Source organism: Blennius ocellaris (assembly GCF_963422515.1).
Source record: "Blennius ocellaris genome assembly, chromosome: 10".
In the NCBI taxonomy this organism is placed as follows: Eukaryota; Metazoa; Chordata; class Actinopteri; order Blenniiformes; family Blenniidae; genus Blennius; species Blennius ocellaris.
Window position 1 is genome coordinate 22,918,067 of NC_137659.1, and position 23,640 is coordinate 22,941,706.

Below are 23,640 nucleotides of genomic sequence, written 5' to 3' on the forward strand. Positions count from 1 at the left end.
TCTAAAATCAGTTTAGAATGTTAATAAGACAAAAATGAAAAGAGAACGTTGAAACCCTCACTTCTAGATCAATTTTAGAGCAATCCAGTTCACGCAAGTCTTCGATGTTTTCAGTGGTTTTTAAAATCATTTCAACTCAAGCTGAGTTTATGTGAATTGAGCTTTTACATTAAAACAGTTGAACTGTTTAGTGGTAATTTTGTAAACCATGAAAAATCAAATTAAAGTATGGAATTGTAAGCTTCAGGTTGGGAACGTGTCAGATCTGCAGATACTTAAAAACTTCAATGTTTTCTTTGAAAATCAGAATTATTGTAGAAGTTCACATCCTGTCATATGTTAGATGTCGTATATGTTGGTTACTTTCTACAAACACTATCTTCAGCCATAAGATCCTGGCGAACATGTTTACCCCCGACTACGCGCTCTGCAGACCCGTTTCTGTATTAGACACGCCGCCTCCCTGACTGATGATCTCGTCAGAAAGCAAAAACAAAACGGTGATTTCGAAGGTGGAAGTTAAAGTCTGATCGTATTAAAAACGGTTCGTGTAAAAGTGCATGAAAACATTGATTCACACATCTTCCAAACCCTAAATCCATATGAGCAGAGCGTGTGTGTTTATATGATCCAGTCTTAATTCCAATTTCATTGATCTGCTGGTCTGTTGACGTGCAGGAGAGCGTCATGGAGGAGAGCGGCCTGCTGAAGGAGAGGCTCCAGGCCATCACGGTGAGGCTTCACTCTGATCACCAGACACTTTTAAAATAGCATGGCTCTGTTTACTTTAACTCACTTTTCGCTGATGGGGGGGGTCGTATGCGGTGCTACGGGGCTATAGCTATAGCGGCAAAATGACTTGTGTGTGCGTCTGGAGAGTTGGTCGTCTGCACTTAGATTTGTGCGTCTGCAATTGTTTGTTTATTGTTCTAATTGTACCTATGCAGTTTCACTCTGTTCACTTAAAGTTCTTCAGGTTCCAGCCATCATCCCTCTCCTCTGGTGTCCCCCAGGGCTCTGTCCTCGGACCCATCCTCCTCATCATTTTTCAAAACATAATATTTAATTTCACCGCTATATGGATGACACCTCGCTCCGCCTTTCCACCAGAGAGTTGTAGTAGACGCCAAGACCTGTAAATTAGGTTTTTACAAGAGGATTTTGCTTGATTATGCTCAGAATTATCTGTAATGCTGGGTTTTATTTGTCCTCAAGCACACTTTTGTCATGCCAGAGAGATTCCTGTAAGGTTCTGTTTGAAATAAGTGCCAATACAGTGATTCTTGGAGGTGTGAAGGCTATAAGGATGTGCCATATGGGCAAAAAAAAGGTCTTGATTATTTTTTTAAAGTATCCTAACAACAATAATCTGACCTTTAAAATGTAATGTTATTACCAAAAAAAGGGGGAAACTTGTGACCTCGCGAGGACAATCATGGTCTTGTAGCTTCATGTGGACGGACTCCATGGCCATCAATGTGACTTTTGTTTTCCTTTTTGAGATACTGTAAAATTACACTTGGTTAAAACAACATGAACAACAATATCGTAGTATATATATATATATATATATGTGTATATATATAGATAGATAAGCTATACAGCACCTCTGCTATCTAGCATAAGAAAAAAGTGGAAAAAAGGCTTTTAGGCTGACAAAGAGTTGGCCTGCCAGTCGACATTGGGGGCAAATGAACCCAACGTAATGTTTGAGGTGAAGACAGTCACAGGTTCTTACTTTGCACCAACTCACACACAATTATCAATAGATTTTCACAACACAAACACAGACTCAACAGTCCACAATCTTCCACTGGTTAGCTTAGCTTGCTACATTAGCCGCACGCTAACCGTCACTTTACACTACTTTTCCTCTTGTGACAGGAGAAACACCGAATTCAAGAGAGCATCCGACAGAGGAAGCTTGAACTGGACCACGAGAAGCTGGAATTACAGCGTCTGAAGGTCCGTGACGCTGAGCACACGTGTTGTGGATTTGTACAGTATGTGAGCCATGCTTGTTGAATGCCATGTTTTTTTTTTGTCTTTTAAAATTTGCCAGAAAAAAGTTCTGAAGGAGCGGTGGCTGCTGCAGGACTCCGCTTCCCACAACGCCTCCAACGCCCCGCAGGCCCACAGTGTCCATTGTGACCAGCAGCAGACCAGAGCGCTGCAGCTCAGCATCCACAAGTACACAACGTCAGCAGCTGCCACTCCAGGCGGAGGACCTGCAGGACATGTCTTCACTTGTCCTGCTCTTTGTCCCAACAGGATAGAACTGGAGGTGGACTACCTGGAGAGAGAAGAGTCTATGATCTCTGTCAACGAGAGCTTCATCCTCAACAGACTGAAGACGGTAGAGAAAAGCTCAGAAGACATTATAAAGGTACACAACTAATCTAACGTCTAACCACAAGAGATTAACAACTAATTCTGATGAGGTGGGGTTTTATCTTTCTGCGCTTGTGGAGCTCTAAAAGCTCTTTCTACTCTTTTTTTGTGCATGGCTCTCACATTCGTATGTCCTTGTGACTGCTAACTTTGTTTTGGTGTTCATTTATAACATCCTCTAATCTGGCTGATCACTCCACTTCATGTTTATCTCCTTTGCAGTTCAATGAAAAGATTTTGATGAAAATCTGAAAGTCACAAATACAAAAACCTAGAAATGAGTTCCAAAAACGAGAAGAATCTTAGAGTCTGTATGTATGAAGAGAAACTTATACAGATAATGTGCGTCCCTGAATCCCTAGTTTCAGTTGCCCTTTAGTTAAACCATGAGAGTCATCGAGATAATCTCAATTCCTAATCTTAATCAGATTGCTACCTTCACCCTAAAATCCCATCTTAAATTACACAAACTGGTTTGAGGGTCTTGTTGCTCCACGAGAGACAAACACAATTCAATTTCATTTCATTTCTGTCGCGCGCCAAATACAGCAGTCACTCCGAGGCACCATTACAGAGAAAAACCCAACAATTTCACATAAACAAGCAGAAGGAAAGTAAAAAGTTGCGTTTATCATGAAGAAGCGATTTAGTTGGGATTGGATCTAACAGGCAAGTTGTTGGTTTAGATCAGGGGTGTCCGACCTCGGTGGCCCTGCAGGGTTTAGCTCCTCCCACCTGACTGCAATGAGGGGCTCACTATTGGGCTTTTTCACAACCTTGGTGATGACATCATCATTAGATTCAGGGGGGGAACTAAAACATGCAGGACCCCCCTGGTTTAGATGAAGCCACGGTTGGGGAGAACTCAGAGAGCCCTATAGGACGCTGGATAACTGGATCACATTCAATGGACAAATCTGAACATGTGGTTGATCTGTGTGTGACAGTTGTGTGTCTTTAATTGTATTCCTCATATTTAGAATGTTTTTATTGAAGTAGTTTACAAAGTCCTTACTGCTCAAAGCTAAAGGGCTACGAGGGTCGACGGAGCTGCAGGCCTGAAGAGAACCAAGGGTTGTTCTTGTTTTCTTCTATTAAAGTGGAACAGTTGAACGTTCCACTTTTGCAGATTAACAAACTGTCTCTCCAGGCTGTTTGAAATACTTTTAATTGAGTGAGGTGCCATTTCTGCTCCAATTTCTTTGTACTATTCTCCTTTAATATTAAACACAGAATCCCACAGGCACTCTGTTGATTTCACTGTTGCTCATGTGTGTCTTACAGGAAGCACAGGACAGCTTTGTTCCCGGTAGGTCATGGCCGCTTCTTCAATGTCCCCAAGGTCCTACGTTACATTACCGGTGCATGTATGGTAAGAGTTTTGATTTCTGTGCCAAAGATCAGTTTCAGGTGACCACAGTCGTCCGTGAGGAGGCCTTCTGTCCGCCCAGCAGCAGACTGTCTGAACCCAACCTGGCAACAAAGAGTGAGCCCCGGTCGCCTCCTTCACAGGGTCGTTAGAGGAGTGGGAACGCGTTTACATGTCGCCTTGCAGACCTGCGTTCTTCAGTATAGAATTTTAGGAGTGTCAAACACAAGTTGTTCTGACTCTTCTAATCTTATGCAATCCAAGTGTGGACTCACTCACGAACATGTTGTTTTCTCAAATTGTTTGCCAGTTTGTAACCCGCAGGTCTGTGATGCAGTGTTCTGTGATCACAGACTGTCCTGTTGGAAGTAACACAGTTGAACGTCATACTAACGCTGGGTGCCGTCGTACCATCAATCCCTCCACTGCTAATCAGCTCTCTGCATTCAGCCACGTCAGTGTGATTCAGGGTCCTTCAATAACAATACTGACGGCCTCAGCTTATCCTTTTCCTCCACCTGACGACCAAACTGTGGCTCCTTTTAAAACCAGGAAGCTCAAAACCAAATGTGATCCTTGGCTGAACGATGCCGTCGGGCTGAACGCAGGCGGAGAAAGGACAAACTGTTATCGGAGCTCTGAGGGATGAAATGAGGACATATTTTACACGTATCATTCTCTGAAATTGTCTCAAGCGCCGTCGACCATTGATCCGTTCCTTAATGCTTAAATGGGTGTTTGTTGGAACTTCCTTAAGTCCTTTGGGGAAAAACGTTGGTGTCACTCTTAGTCATGGTAATCCATACCAATCTGTCTCCAGGGGTTTTCACTGAAGGTTTTAAACATGTCCCAGAGCAGCCTCTGATTATTAAAACCCGTTAATTTTAGACCTACATACTTAATTACCCTTCCTCTCCAAAACACCTGAAAAGGTAAACTGATGGCTTCTCTGGAGGAACATAAAGTCCTTCAACTTTAAACACTGGAGCTTTTAAGGATTCAATACTTAAGCCTGTCTGTACTAAGGAATAAGGGTGAATGGATGAGTGGGGGTGGGTGGGGGGGATTAGAGATGAAGATGAATGATTGGGGGGGGGGGCAGAGCTGGACGGGTTGATTGAGTGGCAGAGACAATTAGGTGGAGGCGTGACCCCTGACCTTTAGTCAGGAGGAGTACTTCATATGTTTCTGACACATTTGTACACATTTGGCTTTATAGGTTGGGGGTAAAAATGTCCATGTTGTAACACTGACCTATGGTCATTTCCCCCGTCTCTCCTTTCCATGAAGCAAAAGCTGAACTTCTGTTATCAAATAAATAATGTTAATAAACACGTGTGTTGTTCATCGTCCGACACGCAGATGAAGCTGCTCTGTCGTTCCTGTGTTTCAGCGCTGGTTGCCATGGAGATCAATGTGGCGAGGAACAGGCTGACGGGAGAGAGCCAGATCCTTTCTACCGCGGACGTCGCTGCCGAGGACGTCGGGCGCCTCGCCGGGCTCAAGGTTTTTGACGACGGGACAAAGTGTATTTATGCTTTCGGTCCTCATGAGGTGCGGGTAGTGCTGCTCCCACGCCGACATCGGCTGATTCCAAAACGTTTCTTATGCCATCGTCGTGTAAACCAACATCGACGAGTCAACAAAAGCTTCAGAAGGTTCCTGGTCTGCTGCTTGTGTCACCAGCTTGTCCCTGCTGTGTCTTGTTTCCTCTTCAAGGGTCCCGGGGATCGGAGCAGTGCTCAGGAACTGTCTGCCAGTGAAGTGGACCACCTGCTGAGAAGCGCCTCAGAGCATCGCCTACTCAATCAGCCGAAGAGAAGCCTCGCCAGAGGAGAGGAGCGCTGTTTTTACAACCAGCGAGGCGGAGCCGGGGGCCACGAGGTCAGAAGCCATGTGAGTGACCAGGCCCTCCGGAGCAACATGGCGCAGAGAGAGTTCAACGTGAGGGGAACCTCTCAGGCTGAACGCTGTCGTCACCAGGAAGTCTGTCACAGCAGCCTGGAGGTCAGGAACAACCAGAGCAATCAACGCCAGCAGCCTGGAAACCACAAGGGACAAGCTCGTCACCATGGCAACCGCAGAGACGGCCGTTACAGTTCGTTCCACGTGGCGACGCTTCCCAGCGTGCAGAGCGCTGGTCGGCACGCCGCCCGGAGTAGGCTGGATGGCGGCAGAGAGGCGGGCTGCCCTCCTCCCAGGTCACATGACCAGGAGGTGGTGACGGCCAATCAGCCGCAGCTCTGCTACACTCCAGCCCACCACATTCCCCTCACCGACTACATCAGCGTGGACGACGAGCAGCTTTACTGCCCCAGCACGCCATACCTCCAACCCCACAGAGGCTCCGCCCACTGCGACCGGCCACACTCCCCGGCCTACGGCGACGACCCCCCATACACCATCCTCAACACCATGGACACCACGGAGCCCATCACCGCCATTTTCATGGGCTTCCAGATGGCCATGGACGACAGCGGACAGATGCACGGGTGTGACGGCGCCCTGAAAGCGGAGCTGGTCGTCGTCGGAGACGAGCAGGAGAGCTGCGGCGGCGTCGGTGTGCGGGAGGAGAAGAGGAGCCACGGCCAGCCGCCGCCGGCAGGCTCAGCCAATGGGAAGGGAAGGGGCGGGGCCTGGACGCAGCGCCACGGAGGAGCAGATATAAGTAAGATCCAGAAAAAACACAAAGCGTGCTGCATTGTCTGCTGAAGACTCACTGGCGCTCTGTGCTGCCCTCCTGTGGCTGTTTGCTGGTACTAACGTCTTCCTGCACGATGGAGCGACTGGAGAAGAACACTGGCTGAACATGAAGAGCCCGACATGTGGTCATTGTCAGCATGAATAATGTTTCCTCCTGCAGATTTAAAGGTGTCATATTATGTAAAATTCACTTCCTAAAGGTTCTCCAGCAGTACTAATCGTCTCCACACCTGGAACGACACCCAGAGGTGAAGAAAGTGTGTCCTCTCTCTCCCTGGCTTGTTCCAGGGTTTAAAAAGTGCGTTGCTCCAACCAGCCAATCAGAAATCAAACCCTATAGAGTGTCATCGGGGGTTTAGCCAATCACAATCAAGGTAGGCTCTATCCACAATCAGGCAGCTCTGCTCTGGCACATGGCGCCACGAGAGGAAGGACTTCCTCCTCTTCCCATAGATGGCCGTGTGTGGGCGGAGCCAGTCCAGCTCACACAGACACAGCAGATTGTGAGTGCAGCTGAATTTGGGACAATAGACTATGAATACAATGATGTTGGACCAACGAACAAACCATGTGAAAGTGTTGAAACGCCGGATGACATGACTCCTTTAAAGTCGTACTGCCGTCTGTATTGTGGAGTCATTAAATCCACGTCTCCCGTCAGTGTGACCGATTCTGTAAAGTCATCTGGGAGTGAAGACAGTCACACCAAACACCGTTTTCCTTGGTTGAATACCAGACTGAGTGTGTTTTCCAAATAAAGGCTAATGTTGTCATATGTCTGCTCCTGAGAGGCTTTCAGTTTGAAAACGTGTCTTCTTGTTTCCACTGTGGCTTCATCAGTCAGTTTCACTAGTACATGAAAATAAAGTGATGTTCCACTTTTTTACCTTTTGGTTCTGACACCTTCTCAAGATACACGAGGAAAAGTGGATTCTGGGAAGTGGAGTTGTCTGGTTTCTGGATACAGTACTGTTTGATCTTTCAAGATGAAAGCCAGTTTCTTCTGATCCAGATCCGACTAATGGGGTTTTTTTTTTTAGGCTGATTTGGGAATAAAATGTTCATATATCAGCCGATCAAAGTTTTTCATGCCGAGGAGACACGTCTGTGACGACGTTGAGGAATGGCGTGCATCCACGTGTCGCATCCACGTGTCACATCAAAGATGGCGACGGCTGGTCAATGAGGCGGCAGCGGTTAAAGCCTGGGCGGAGAACGAATAACATCCGTCACGTGTGAACGACGCGACGAGGCCGTCGTGGCAAACAGGAAACTTCTTGAGTTGTTTACTTCGCAAGCTTGTCGGCTCACTGAGGTAAACCGCTGGCTGCAGGAAATACCGGCAGCTTTTCATTCTTCACTCTGTTCTGGACTGGAATGAAGGGCGGCGGAGCGCCCTCTACTGGATACTGAACATTGGATTCATGAACAATAAGTGTTAATATCAGTGTCAGTCTGCTAACTATATGTAGATTATTGATTATTGTCAAATGGCTATAATTTAAACAATCAGTCTTCTGATAAAAAAATCATTAAGCAAATAATTCCTGATGAGCAGCTGCTGTCTTTTTATTCTTTCTTTTTCTACTTTCTCGTTTCCACTTTATGTGGAAGTATGGTCAGAGTTGTGCTTGTTTATATATATATATATATATATATATATAAGCACAAATTGATGACTTCCACAGGGACCTGTGTTCACTGCTCACACACTAACGATGAACTGAATCCTCACGCGCTGCTCTACGCAATGGCTCCTCCTGCTGGCCAAACCGATCACCTCCAATGAGAATGGAGGTCAAATCAGGACAAGGCTTCTGCTCACCCTCTGGGAACGTCTACTTGGTATTCTATCATGTACTTCATCAACCAAACCCTCAGCGTGTGTCTGCGGTGCGAGACGAGGAGCGTGAGGACGTGATGCGGCGCTTCATCCACCAGTGACATCAATCGTTTCCAACACCCACAGTGTGCGTCTGCCACATTGATGACATGTGATCCATCCGGGGCGTCACGCTGTCCGTCAGTCTGAGGCCTCAGCGGGATGCTGTGACCGTTTGACCTGACAGGCTGAACCTTTCATTTGTCTCTGAGCTGCAGGACGCTCACGGTCCAGAGAGAGACACTGGGTTTGGTCCGTGACGTCTTCCAGACAGGAACAGGGAGAACCAGGACATGATGACAGGGCTCCATGTCTTTCCTTAAAGTACAGTTGATCTCAATGTTTCAGTAATTCAGCTGGTGGTTCTAGTTCTTGGCCTAGGCCTTGGTTTGCCCTCAGTACGGACTGTCAGGCTGTCTCCCAGCACCTTGTGGTCAGCAGTGTCTTGTGAAGCGTTTCAGCCTTCACATCACTCATAAACCTGCTCAGTGATCACAGTCGTTACAGAACCGCGGTGGGAGCCTGCAAGTCAAGACTGAGGGTAGTAAAAAAAAAAGCCTCAGAGATTAAAGTTGACTGATTAAACCTGAAGGGTTGTCTGAAGAGGGCAAGACATGTCCAGGCCTTCTCTTCGTGCTCAGGCTTTGGTCACTGATTCTTTTGTTTTCATACTTACGTAACATTTGATTTTTCTCGATTATCTGAAACATAACAACTGGCTCAAGTTGTCACCCACTAAAAAACATCTGTTTTACCCTCTATAAATGAACAGGTTGTCACTTTTAGAATAGATTTTTAAACAAGTTTCACTAGAACTCACTTTATAGACCAGCACCTTCATCGACTGTCTGACAGAAAACAAACTTTAGTGAAGATTAATTAAATATTCCTATGAAGAGAAAAAGAAAGATGGCGAATCCTTAAAAGCTTTTTTTATGTTTTAATATCGAGCTGATTTTAAATTTGAATGTAATGTGCCAAAACGATACTGATAAAGACATACACACACAAAATACACTTACTGCACAATTTTGTCTTTGGTTTTAATGAATTAAAGACACATGTGTTAAAAATAAGCCAGGGGGGACTTTGTGAAAGGGTTGAGGCAGAACATTCTGCAGTGAATCAGGAGCCGCGACTGATGAACTGAATCAAAGTCGTTTAACAGTTCATTTGATTGATGTTAATGCTGGACGACGCTGCTGCTGCACAACCGTCATCACGTCTGTCCACTGTGGTCAGCCTGAGGCTGGAACCAGCGTGAGCAGACAATAAGGACAATGATGACGGCAGGTCAGATTCCTCTCAGGGCAGGGGAGCAGATCCAAGATTTACCCTGGTAGAGACCTACACTTTTACATTTGGGACTATTTGGAGCAATCTTAGAAACACTACTAGATTTCAATTATATCTGATAAAGAAGGTCTTCCAACTGAACTTGTATTTACATTAAAAAAATAAATAAAAAAACCTCGATAGGCTAAAATTGTCATTATGTAACTTTGAAAAATGTTCACAATTGGTTCTACAACTTAAACACTGGATTTCCTACAAGTGTCACTGCAATGCCAAATACAAAAAAGACAGGTTTTATAATAGATTGTTTTTTATTTTGAATATTTGACACCTTTTTGTTTAATTTACACAACTTTAATTCACTTACTTCATCTTTTCTTCATCTCCATCAAGATTTTTGTCCCCAGTTTTTCATGTAAAATTCAATCTTACCGTTTATTTGAAGATTTCTGAAGTGAGCAAAGAGTTTGAAGTTGTGATCGTCTGCTGCAAAAAAATTGAGTTTTTTAAAGTGATCTGTTTTCAAATTATTACTTTACAATGTTTATTAATTAAAAAAAAAGGTCACGTGGTTACTTGCTCAACAAACTTCTATGTCTCTCTCTCTCTCTCTCTCTCTCTCTCTCTCTCTCTCTCCAGGTGTCTGATATGTTACCTGGATCCGGAGGTGGAAAGAGTACTAAAATATTGTACTCGAGTACATTAGCTTTGATAAACGTTTATACAAGTACAAGTGAAAGTCTAAAAATATACTGAAGAGACAGTAAAAAGTAGCTCATATAAAAGGTATAGTCAGAATAAGTTACTTAGTTACTTAGTTTGTTTGCGTTGGATCTTATCGTGACATTGCTTTGTTCTCCATCTTTCACTGCAGTATTTCCACGGGACAATATTTTAAATGTAATCACTTTAATTAAACTAAATTTCTAGTCATGTGAGTAAATGGTATTTGTTCCTTTCCACCTCCTCCTGGATCTGCTTTGGTTAGTTTGTGGCAGAAGAAAGATAGAAAGATATATAGTGGAAAGAAAGAAAGAAAGGAAGAAAGAAAGGAAGAAAGAAGGAAAGAAAGAAAGAAAGAAAGAAAGGAAGAAGGAAAGAAGGAAAGAAAGAAAGAAAGGAAGAAAGAAGGAAAGAAAGAAAGGAAGAAATAAGGAAAGAAAGAAAGGAAGAAGGAAAGAAGGAAAGAAAGAAAGAAGGAAAGAAAGAAAGAAGGAAAGAAAGAAAGGAAGAAATAAGGAAAGAAAGAAAGAAAGAAAGGAAGAAGGAAAGAAGGAAAGAAAGAAAGGAAGAAATAAGGAAAGAAAGAAAGAAAGAAAGAAAGGAAGAAGGAAAGAAAGAAAGAAAGAAAGGAAGAAAGAAGGAAGGAAAGAAAGAAAGAAAGAAAGAAAGAAAGGAAGAAAGAAGGAAAGGAAGAAGGAAAGAAAGAAAGAAAGAAAGAAAGGAAGAAGGAAAGAAAGAAAGAAAGAAAGAAAGAAAGGAAGAAAGAAGGAAAGAAAGAAAGGAAGGAAAGAAAGAAAGAAAGAAAGAAAGAAAGGAAGAAAGAAGGAAAGAAAGAAAGGAAGGAAAGAAAGAAAGAAAGAAAGAAGGAAAGAAAGAAAGAAAGAAAGAAAGAAAGAAAGAAAGAAGGAAAGAAAGAAAGAAAGAAAGAAAGAAGGAAAGAAAGAAAGGAAGAAAGAAGGAAAGAAAGCAAGCAGTGCACACAGCAGCACTTCACTGTCACACTTTATTGAGGATCACCTTCCATTTGGCAACATTATATAAGTGAATTCAAACAAACTAGTAAAGCTCAGCGGAATAAACGATGAGTCGGCGGTTTGAACTGAGGAATCTCAGCTTCAGCTCTAAAACTAAACATGAGGCTTGAAATCAGCGAGCAGGCAGCAGAAAGTAAAACATGCTACAATACAATCCATCTATTCCTTTAAATAAAATGACAAACAAAGAGAACTCAGCCCAGAAGTCGCAGTGAAATGTTGACTTCTTTTGACCTGGAGGTGGTGAAACGAGCAGAAGCACCTTCCTGTTTGACCTCTTTGGCTTCTGGTGGCTTCAGTCTGAACCTCAGTGGCCACGAGGAACATCTGGAGGAAGACAAACTCCTCGTTTCCAAACTAAATCCAACAGTGACGGTGGAGCCGGAGGTTTTTAAAGTCTCTTATTAGAATAAACGCAGCTTTTCCTAAAAATCAGTCCATTGATATCATCAGGAGGACGTTTGTGAAGAGAGTGCTGTCATAGTTTTGAAGTGGATTAAATATAGAACACTTTCAATCTATTTGAGATTATTTAGGCGCTTTTGACCTGAGTGGTTTGTCAGAGCGAGTTACATTTCAGATTATCTGGATTTTTCTCTACTTTATGTTTCCTGTAGCCCTTCTTTCAAATGTCAAGTTTCAAATGGGGAAACTAAAAAAAAATTGTGATCCAAAAGGCGATATGTCATTTCTAATGGTTTTTCCCATATTGAATAAAGGTTAAATGTTCACGACCCTCAACCATGTTGTAGTCATTGTCTTTTCACTTTTATTTCATTCACTTCTCTTTTTGTTTTGATTAATATATTAATTGAAAAGTTTTGAAAGTGATTTAATGGCAACATCTGCCCAGTCTTGATAGTCTGCAGCTGTCACACCAGTTAAACATGGAGTGTTGCACTGAAACTTTTTTTATTTTTTTTGTGTCCATTAAAGAAATACATGTGTTGAAAGTGTAACTTTAAATAAAATAATCAATAGCTTTTCCTAAGAAATGAAGTCATCTCCCACACGTTTCCTGTTGCTGCCCCCTGTCGGTAGAGATGTGAGAAAACAACTGCACTTATTGCGGATTAAAGTTCAATTGTGAATCGACCCAGAAACTGAAATGCAAAAGGTTTGACTGGACTGTGACCAGAGCTGGAAGTAGAAAGAAGAAGTGGCTTAAAGTGCAACTGAAATCAAATGACCCTCGTCACGATCAACAATAACTTCCTGTTGGGCTGGTGTTTTGGTGGTTATTGCTCTGATAGGACTCTAAAGGGTTAATCCATTAACAAGGCGCGCTGCTCACGCTGCAGAGCCTCGCTGCTCTGACGCGTCACTACTCATTCATTTGAAGCGTCCCTTCTCCCACCTGTTTACTGGAAAACGTCTTCTTATGGCTTTATTTTAAAAACATGTGCAAATCTAAGTTTGACGAACTCAAAGCAGACAAAGCCTCTGTGGTTGATGGAACAGACTTTAGAGTTGGAAGCCTCCAGTATCTGATCTGAGCTGACGAGAGAAGCTGGCAACCTGGACTCACGCTGCAGAAGCCAAACCAACACAGATCATCTGCAGGGAGGACGAGGGAGCGAAACACACTCACACACAAAAGTCGTCTCCTAAAAAATGGACAGAATTCATTCTCTCGCATTATTAGAAACCTTTTCTCATATACAAGCTTGTATATTCAACAGCGTCACTCAGGTCATCAATATAAGGAGCAAAAATACTTGACAATTAATCTCTTTTTATAGGAATCAAGACATAGAAATGTGTAAAAACCTTCACGTCAGTGTTACAATATCCCAAAATATCAAAATAAAGCAGCTCTCCTACCGCCTGGTTGATCCTAATAGTGCAGTAGGACACCCGTACGTCACGTGGGGGCTCGTTGTGTTTACAACCTGTTGCAGCCATTCACTTGAAGCACTTTGAAGCAGTTTCCACACTGGATCACATGAAGCACATCTTCCTGGTGGCCTCACCACATCAACACAGGCTGCCAGCCAAAAAGCGATCAAGCACGCCATGCACTCATTCTCATGATGCCGTCTGCCATCACGAGCTTCTCAAGTCTTCTAAAAGTCCCACGTCATACAGTTTTTTTTTGTTTTTTTTTATAATTTCAGAATTTCCTCCAGTCTAAAAGTCTCTCTAGTGGCTGAGAACAGGATGTGTCTGTGTCTGTCCCGATTCCAGGACTGACTCAGGAGAAAAGATTTCCGGTGTTTCGGATTAAGTGGTTTCCCTGTTAACTGGTGACTCTTTAGCATCCCTTGTTGCTGCTAATGACGGACGTTAAAAACCTGACAGACATCCATAGCCATCCTGACGAACGCCATTGAACTCTGGTTTACTCATTTAGATGTTCATCTTTTTTTTTTTTTTTGTTTGTTTCTCTGTGTTTCTTTTTTTTTTGTATATGTTCAGAAATAAAGTAAATAAATGGTGAATGGACTTCATTTGTATAGTGCCTTTTTTCAACCGTGTGAGCGGTCCCAAATAAATAAATAAATAAATAAATAAATAAATAAAACTAGCAGCAACAACGAATGCCAAAGGAAGTTGGTCACCATTTAACAAGGAAACCAGTTCATTTGAAACACCGGTACAATGTGCTAATGTTAATGGTGGATTTCTCACCCTAACCCATATAAACGCCGTCGTTCAACCAGTTCGAACCAGAATGTGACCCAGAAGAAGAAGAAGAAGGCCCAGAAGATGAAGAGTTAAATATATTGTGTCGGAATAAATTACTTAGTTTGGTCGTTGTGTTGTTATAGTTACTACTAGCTAATGCTAACTCCTGCTAACTGTTGTGGTTTTTCACGTTATATTGAATGTATTCAGTATAGTGGTAAAGCAGAGCTCCACTACCAGAGGAAATGGTTGTTTCCCCTCATGACATCATGAAGGGAAAATCTCTGATTCTCCTGTATGAGCACACCTTCCATTAAAAGTGGAGAAAGTGAGGGAGAGGACAGACTTTCCTCACTTCTGGGGCTTCATACACAGACTCTGGGGACACACGTTACTGTTAGAAAACCATTAAAGTTAATTTTATATGATTATAAACGTTTCACGAGGAACAGCATGTAGGAAGCGATTCCAAGAGGATGAATAAAGAAAAGAGTCAATCAGTTGCTTGCATTGTTCTGCCTGGACGTTCTGAACGCTATTGATCATTTGCTCAGTAAAACCTCAGACTCTACGCAGTGATTTTCTAAATCTCAGTGGCACCTTTAAAAATGCACAAAACCCCCAACAGCTCAATCCGCTAATGCCGTTTTTTTCAAGTTCCTCTCAGATTCCAGAGGTCAGAATGGCGGCGATCACTGCGTATCACTGTCTTGCACAGAAACAGTGTTTCCATGCCTTTGAAGCGACTGCTTGAACATTTCTCAGTGTGTCCAGGTTGTGGCAGCGGGAGCGTCCGTCTCGGGACAGACGGAGACACTTCAGGGAAATTTAGCGACACATTTTGATTCAAGCGAACGACATCAGCCTAAACCTTGGAAGGAACATATCAGATGGCGTTTGGGGAATCACTGCATCACACGTCAGTCATAGAAATCAACAAACAGCACTAATAGCGTAGTAGCGGCACAATTCATCAACATGTAGAAATCAAGGTGCTCTAAATATCAAATATAGAGGTGGAAAGCTTTAAATGTGCTCATTGGTTAAAATATCGTCGTCAGTTCTTGTGACGTGGCGTCCGTGTGTCCGGCGTGCCAGAGGGGGTCAAAGGTCGCCGTCACCGAGAGAAACTAGAGTGTTCTTTCCCTGCAGCGTCCGCAGGAAGTCCAGCGGCGACACGGAACCTTTGACACACTCTGCAGACTCACAGGACTCTTTGATCATCCTGGACGGGGGGACGGGGGGGACAGAGGACGGGGGGACGGGGGACCTCATGGGCATTTCTCACTCCTTCTTCTGATTGGCGAGCAGGGAGGCCTCCCACCGCTCCGCCATGGTGTTCTGCCGTCGAGGCGCCGAAGAGAGGGAAGAGGGGAACTGGAGGGAGGGGGGGGGAGATTCAGCTGAACCACTGGAGCAAAGACACATGGACGGAGCGGTGGATGGATGGACGGACGGAGAAAAGGGGAAAAATGGATGAGTGTGTGAAGGTGTGGAGGGAAAATGAAGCGATCGAGCCACGTGATGGTGTAATTTGCCAAATTGTGAACCGGAGGATTTGATGTGCGATCAATCCAGCTGATTGACCGATCAGAAAGTTCACAATCGATAAGAAGCAAACGAATGGAGGGGCGGAAAAACAAAACCAATTATCCAAGATTGGAAATCATAAGAGACAGAACAGAATAATGTGAAGACACATGAGTGCAGTGAAACCGTCACTTTCAGGAAGAGAAACGATCCAAACACACAACATAACACATTTTCTCAATACGTGAAGTGTCACTTAACTTCTACAAAATAGAAAACATCTCTAAAGGTCGATCAGAGGGAGTTTCTATCTGTACATTTAACAGAGATGTCCATATAAACATCTGAACTTAAACAATGTGTATTCTTCTAATGCCTGTGAAGCACATTCACTCACCTCCACTGTCGAAATAAGTTCTATATAGACGAAGTGGAAAAACCAGTACAAGTAGATTCATTAATGCTGCAGTAGTTGATCATTAGAGAATATGGAGGTATCATTGGACTTTCACACCTGAAGCCCTTCCTGGTGCTGCTGGGACTGAAGTCCAGGTCCCAGAGGCTCCGTGACGGGTCTTCAGCCACGACTGCAGTGACTGAGCTCAGCTTTTCTATAACTTACAGTATTACACTCAGGTACTTCATGTGAGTACGAGTACTGAGGTTTTCCAGCCGGCCAGCCAGTCTGGAGGTTTTGTAAATCCAGCATCTGGTCTGCTCTTAGTCCAGTAAGAACCAACGCTGCTGCTCTTATTGTGATGAGAGATTTGAGCTCTTATTTGAATACTTCTGTGTGTATGTGATGCTACTCTTAGTAAATCACCTGCAACGTTCAAAATAAAAGCACAATCTTTTTGCATGAACGTGTGATTTAGCTCCAGATCCAAACCCAGTTCAAGTCACTGTATTTTATTTAATACTTTATCTAAAGAAAACATTTATTTATTAGTCAAAGACTCAATAATGATCACTTACTGTAGTGTTAATGAAGGCTCTGCCTCCTTCTCTGGTCGAGTCGTCAACACACTAATTTATTTAAAATTGTCACTCAAACCCAGTTTGGATCAGATCCAAACTGGGTTCTACAGACTCACTGCTGCCCCCTGGAGGCACAAATAGGCATTTCATCAAACCTTACTGCATCCTTAAAACTATGGAGTTATATTTGTGCCAAAATTCTGAGCGAGCGATGGGAAAATTTTAGCGCAAAATTTTTTATTGTGCAAGCGCACTAATAGCATTTTCAGGAAATATTTAAATTGCGCAAAGAAAAACTTGAGATTGCGCTCAAAAATCATTTCTGCGCTCAGATTCTTCCTCTGCGCTCAACCTCTCTCTCTCTCTCTCTCTCTCTCTCTGTCTCTCGCTCGCTCAAATCTCTCCACCTCCGCTCAAGTTCTGCTGTGCGCTCGCTCAAAATGTGCAAAGCCCAAATGTGACAGACACGGTTGTCCACCAATCACAGAAATTGGGGGCGGGCGTTGAATTCTGATTGGTTACTTTGGATTCTGGAAGTGCCTCATAACCAATGAAGAAGAAGAAGAAGAAGAAGAAGAAGAAGAGGGACAAACAAACTGCGAGGGAAAACAGAAATAAGGAAAACTAAATAATGATCCTGGATTACAACATGCAGTGTGCTTACACAATTAATTTTTTGGCGCTCAAATATTCCCATCGCTCGCTCAGAATTTTGGCACAATATAACCCCATATAAAACCAATACCAGTGTGTGTGTGTGTGTGTGTGTGTGTGTGTGTGTGTGTGTGTGTGTGTGTGTGTGTGTGTGTGTGTGTGTGTGTGTGTGAGCCAACCTTGTGGTCACAAGACAAACTGGATCGTTCCATTTTGCGGGTCCTGGAGGGGGAGGACGGGGAGGACACACATCTGTCTGGGACCTCTGGAACTGAAACAACAAAACCAAAACTCCATTCACACTCAAAAGTCCAAAATCAGACGACTTCTGACTTTTTCCTCGATCCTCTTTTAAACTAAATGAATAAAATGTCAATTTCAGAAGGCTTGAAGTGAAACGTAAACACAAAAGCAGAGTGAAGTTTGGAGCTGCGGTGGAGCGTCTCCATGACAACTCAGAGAAACCACATGAACAGGATTCACGCGACTTCATCTTCACACACCACTTCAAATTCTGTGACGTTTCACTAACAACCGTTTGTTGTGATCCTGAAGAATATTTGACATTATTGTGAAGGGGCTTTACAGTAAAGGTTAAAGGTCATGGAGCACAAGGTGTGCAGCGCTGCATTATGTAATAATGGTGCAATATGTAATAACATCAAACATTTTCACGTCATTATGTGCTAAATTACATTTTGTAATAATTTTGTTATTACAAAATTTTTGTGTTCCACTTTTTTTTCTGAAAATGTAATAATATGGTGCATTATGTAATAGATTTAGACCTTTATACATAGACATGATTCCATGTTTAAAGATGATATTCAGCTGGAGGACAATTCTGTCCCTCTCTGCTTCTGCTCATGTCCCAACAGAACAATGGCAGAACGCCGGGCTCTAAATCAGGTGTGACTTTCTATATCCGCCACTGTGGTGGATGTTTAAAGCTACAAGCAGATCAGTATTTCCACCTGCCATTTCTATTTTCTGGAAGAAATGAAAGCAGACTGTTGGTGCCACTTTAATCATTGAACCTGCATTTTGGAACCACTGCTGCAATATGTAGCAGGTTATTACATATTGCAGCATTATTCCACAATGTGCAGACGCACAGCAGCACACTGGGCGGGGGAGATGGGAGTCATTGTTTAATATTGTGCTTTATGTCAATTAGTGAGAATCAAATCTGCTGAACATCAACCTGGACGGGACAATGTGTGTTCTGTGGCTCCGTACCAGTGAAGCTGATGTTGTCGCTGAGGCCGGGCGACACCAGCACGGTGTCGTAGCGCTCCCTCCCTCTCCTCCCCTGCTCCTCCTTCTTCCTCCTCCACATGTCCTCCCTCTGCCGCCTCCACTCCTCCTCCCTCTGCCGCACCAGGCGGATCTCCCTCTCCACCAGCGACTGGCTGCTGAGAGAGCGCAGCTTGAAGAAGGGGTTGGAGGTGAAGGTGCTCTCCTGCGGCGCCGCCGCCGCCGCCGCCGCCACCGCCGCCGGCCCGGAGCTCAGGCAGAACTCGGAGGCGCTGCGGATGATGAGGTTGGAGGTCTCCACCACGATCACGTTGGCCGGGGGCGCGTCCTGGCCGGACGGCCAGTCGGGGAGGCCGCCGATGGCGGTGGAGAGGAGGCGGCTCCTGGAGGCGGCGCCGGAGGAGTCGGGCTCCAGGATGATGACGTTGTTGGCCGTCAGCTCGTGGTACGTGGGTCTGGGGAGGGAGGAGGAGCAGGGGGGGGAAGGAGAGATGGAGAGAGTCGGGGTCCGGCAGGCCGGAGGTCTGGGTGGAGATCGTCCGGTCTGCAGGCTGGACGGCCTGAACGCAGAGCAAAGAGAGAAAAAAACACGCCGGTTTCACTTCAGAGTGAAGAGACGTGGTGACATCAGAGTGACGCCTCCGCAACATCAACGCTTAAATAAAGTTTCTCCTTCAGGAAGGACGTGGCCTCTCCTTCATTCACCTTCAGCGTGTCCGTCCGTCTCTCATGAAGGGAACCAGGACACGCTGCTGTGCACCTTCATACAGATTAGCTCTGCTGGGATCAGCTGAATGTTAGGCTAAGCCCCGCCTCCCTTAGTTACTGTTGCTAAGGCGGACAAGCTGCAGGTGACTGCAGTTACAGTTTTTCTCGACATCAACAGTGTTTATGAGTTTCACTGGTGTCAGCGACGCTAGCTAGTCAAGTAGCTCGTTGGCTAACCACACAGTGAAGCTGGTAACGTGCTACTAAGTAACTAAGTTACTAAGTATTGTGTTACTCTCAGATGACCACATTTCTCTGTGACAATCAATTTCTTACTATTTCGAAACCAGTAGGATTAGACCTTGTCAGATTAACTGCATTACTATTGTACACACACACACACACACACACACACACACACACACACACACACACACACACACACACACACACACACACACACACACACACACACACACACTCTTTAACCAATCACAGGCCACTTCACTCAAATGTTACACTGTTGTTGTGATTTTCCTCTGTCTGATTGTATTAAATACACACCTGATGGATTTTAAACAAGGTCGCTTTACTCCCCAAACAAATGATGGTGTGTCACATGAAAATAGTGGCTCTGAGATCGGAAACCTGATGCAAACTTCAAGATTCTTTCTTGAGTCAATATGTCCATTTTCAGTTTCTGCATTGGTTCCTCAAAGATGAGTGAAAACAACAGACACACTCCCCTGAAGCCCCTGAAGGCTCTAACATGGTCCATGACAACCCTCCCTGGAGACCACGGGCCATGACACTTTAATAGAAATGAGAATTCTGAAGGTTTTCCTTTTACTTGCTGTTAGTTTAATAATTGAAATGTTATCAATCATCAAGCATAAACTGTTCATGAGTGTGTTTTGTTTTGTTTCCTTAAACAGCGTAAAGATGTTAAACAGGACAGATTGTATTGTATATTGTACTACTACTACTACTACTACTACTACTACCAGTACTACCACTACTACTACTACTACCACTACCACAACCAGTACTACTACTACTACAACTACTACTACTACCAGTACTACTACTACTACTACTACTACAACTACTACCACTACCAGTACTACTACTACTACTACTACAACTACTACCACTACCAGTACTACTACTACTACTACTACTACTACTACTACTACTACTACTACTACTACTACTACTACCAATACTACTACTACTACAACTACTACCACTACCACAACCAGTACTACTACTACTACAACTACTACTACTACCAGTACTACTACTACTACTACAACTACTACCACTACCAGTACTACTACTACTACTACTACTACTACTACTACTACTACTACTACTACAACTACTACTACCAATACTACTACTACTACCACTACTACTACTACTACCACTACCACAACCAGTACTACTACTACTACAACTACTACTACTACCAGTACTACTACTACTACTACAACTACTACCACTACCAGTACTACTACTACTACTACTACTACTACTACAACTACTACTACCAATACTACTACTACTACAACTACTACCACTACCAGTACTACCAGTACTACCACTACTACAACTACTACCACTACTACTACTACTACTACTACTACTACTACCACTACCACAACCAGTACTACTACTACTACAACTACTACCAGTACTACTACTACTACTACAACTACTACCACTACCAGTACTACTACTACTACTACTACTACTACTACTACTACTACTACTACTACTACTACTACAACTACTACTACCAATACTACTACTACTACAACTACTACCACTACCAGTACTACCAGTACTACCACTACTACAACTACTACCACTACTACTACTACCACTACTACTACTACTACTACTACTACTACTACTACCACTACCAATACTACTACTACTACTACAACTACTACCACTACCAGTACTACCAGTACTACCACTACTACAACTACTACCACTACTACTACTACTACTACTACTACAACTACTACTACCAATACTACTACTACTACAACTACTACCACTACCAGTACTACCAGTACTACCACTACTACAACTACTACTACTACTACCACTACTACTACTACTACTAATAATACAGATTTTTTACAGTGCAGGTTACATTAAAACAAGCTGCAGGCAGGTTGTGTTTCCAGCTCAGTGGGCCGGCGGCGGACAGCAGCGGTGTTACGTGTGTTTTGGTCACCTGGCTATGTTGAGCCCCTGAGCGATCCTGCCCCTCTCCCGGCGGTGCTGCTCCTCTCTCTCCAGAGTCAGTCTGATCTCTCGCTCCACGGCGGTCTCCGGCTCCTCGGGGGGGCTGCGGTAGGACGGGTCGTCCAGCCCGGAGTCCTCCGAGCTGGGAGACAGCGTGGAGGACAAGGGGGGCTCCCGGGCCGCGGGGGGCTGCACCTCCCTGGGAGGAAGCCGAGCAGGAGCAGAGTGGTGATACCGACAAACCCGAAGGTGTGGACGAGTGGACGTGGACGTGGTACCTGTGTTTGAGCCGCGGGCTGCGGGCGGGCGGATACAGCGAGGAGTGCGTCCCCTGGAAACTCCCCTGAGCTCTCAGGCCCGGTTTGGGGGTGGGGTGACCTTTGACCTCCGCCTCCATCTTCTTCCACTGCTTGCGTGCCAGCATGAAGTCCACGTGCTCGGTGGAGACGTTCTCACTGCGCATCTCCTGGGGGACGCAGAAATCTAGCGGGAACTGAATCATTCACAATAAGATAGAATTAAAGCTGGAATCATTATTAGTATTAGTTTTGGGGGTTTATTTCTTTACGCAATGACTGTTGGAGACGACGGGGCCGTAGAGGTCAGACAGACCCCAGGGGTCAGTGTTGGGGTCACAACTCTTCAATGTGTATATCAATGATATTTCTAAAGTATCGCGGGATCTAAAACGTATTCTGACAACACTAATATATTCTACAGTAGTGGTAATTATAACGAGCCTGTGCACACTGTGAACAAGGAACTTAATATAATTATTTTCAAATAGATGGAAATAAATAAATAATCTTTTAACATGCAAAAACTGAATGCAATCATATTCAGCAGTCTGAAAAGGAATCCTGAACTGCAACTAATTATTGAAAATATAAATGAGAATACATTGTTGGGAGTTATATTTGATCATAAACTGTCATAGAAACACGTCAGACACATAAAAACATAATTCACCACCACCAATCCATTCATCATGTTCCAGAAAGGAGCGGTGCAGATCATTACAAGCTTCAGATCACTCACAACTTGTTTATTCAGTCAAAACTGCTCCAGTTTAAGGATCTTGTAAACTATAATATCAATATCTTTATATAAAGCCTTCAACAAATGACGACCCACTAATGTACAGCATTTCTCTACAGCTCCTGACAGTCCAGAATGTGAGAGGGTGTGGAGAGTTTCCACCTCCTGGAGCTCCAGCCACTCAGAAAGGTTTTTATGTTTCCGTATGTGGAGTCAAACTTTGGAACAAACTGGGAGTACAAATCAAGTAACGTCAACCTATTGACAGATTGAAACTGATGCTACTGTTGTTGATATGTTCTTGTTCCACTTCACATTTTATGTTCAATGTGAACTTTATTTTTGCCTGAAATCAACCAACCAATCAATCGAAAGATAAATAGATAAATAAACAGCTAGATGGTAAATAAACAAATAAATAAATAAATTATACAAAGTAATATGTGAGAAGTCTAGTGAATAATGCCTCTGGTTCATTAGAAAACTAATATTTTGCTCCGTCCACACTGAGGATTCACATTCCAAGGCTTCCTTAAGTGACTTCCCAGTAATATTTCAGTGTCCTGTCGGCGAGTGTTTTCTTTTGAAGAAGTTAAAATGTTTAATATCGGGTTAATGTTGGGTACTGTTGGATTTGCAGCTCATGAATCACACTTCACTTCCCCGATGATTCACTAATGAGCCTGAAGTCATTCCTTGTGATGGACACTGACCCCCGCAGGCTGGAAACAATCATCCACACACCGTCATTTGGTCCTTTAAACTACTTTGCTTGATTATTTTCCCTAATAAACCAGATTTATTTAAGACTACTGGCCACACTGACATGTACATGTGTTGTTTGTTTACAACTCTTAAGTACAGAACGAGTGGAGGCGGCGTCTTAGTGCCACGTATAAACAAGGGCAGTTCAGTGTGTGCACCTGACGACTAAATATATATATATATAGCATAAATAATGCCATTTGAAGTGGAGCCTGTCCGTCATGTAGCCGATCAGACTGGAGCTGGACTGGATGTTCTCTCTATTAACATGTTTGCTCACTACTGATATTTGTATCCAGAAACATAACGCCTCTCAATAATAATGAGGCCAACATTTTAATTGACTTTTTTAGGAATACATTACACACTGCTCCTTTGGTAATGTTCCTCCGGGGAAAGAAAATATTAGAGAGGAAAATGAG

The 23,640-nt window shown here is 43.7% G+C and overlaps 1 protein-coding gene across 1 annotated transcript; it reads left to right on the forward strand.

Annotated features, from left to right (window-relative positions):
- Positions 1 to 687: 687 nt before the first annotated feature.
- palmda (palmdelphin a) lies at positions 688 to 6,472 on the forward strand (the record flags this gene model as incomplete). Its single annotated transcript, XM_080503617.1, has 8 exons — positions 688 to 732; positions 1,885 to 1,965; positions 2,063 to 2,190; positions 2,272 to 2,386; positions 3,676 to 3,700; positions 3,791 to 3,877; positions 5,154 to 5,266; positions 5,480 to 6,472. The coding sequence occupies 8 exons, from the start codon at positions 688 to 690 to the stop codon at positions 6,470 to 6,472; spliced, it is 1,587 nt and encodes a 528-aa protein (XP_080359743.1).
- Positions 6,473 to 23,640: the final 17,168 nt, after the last annotated feature.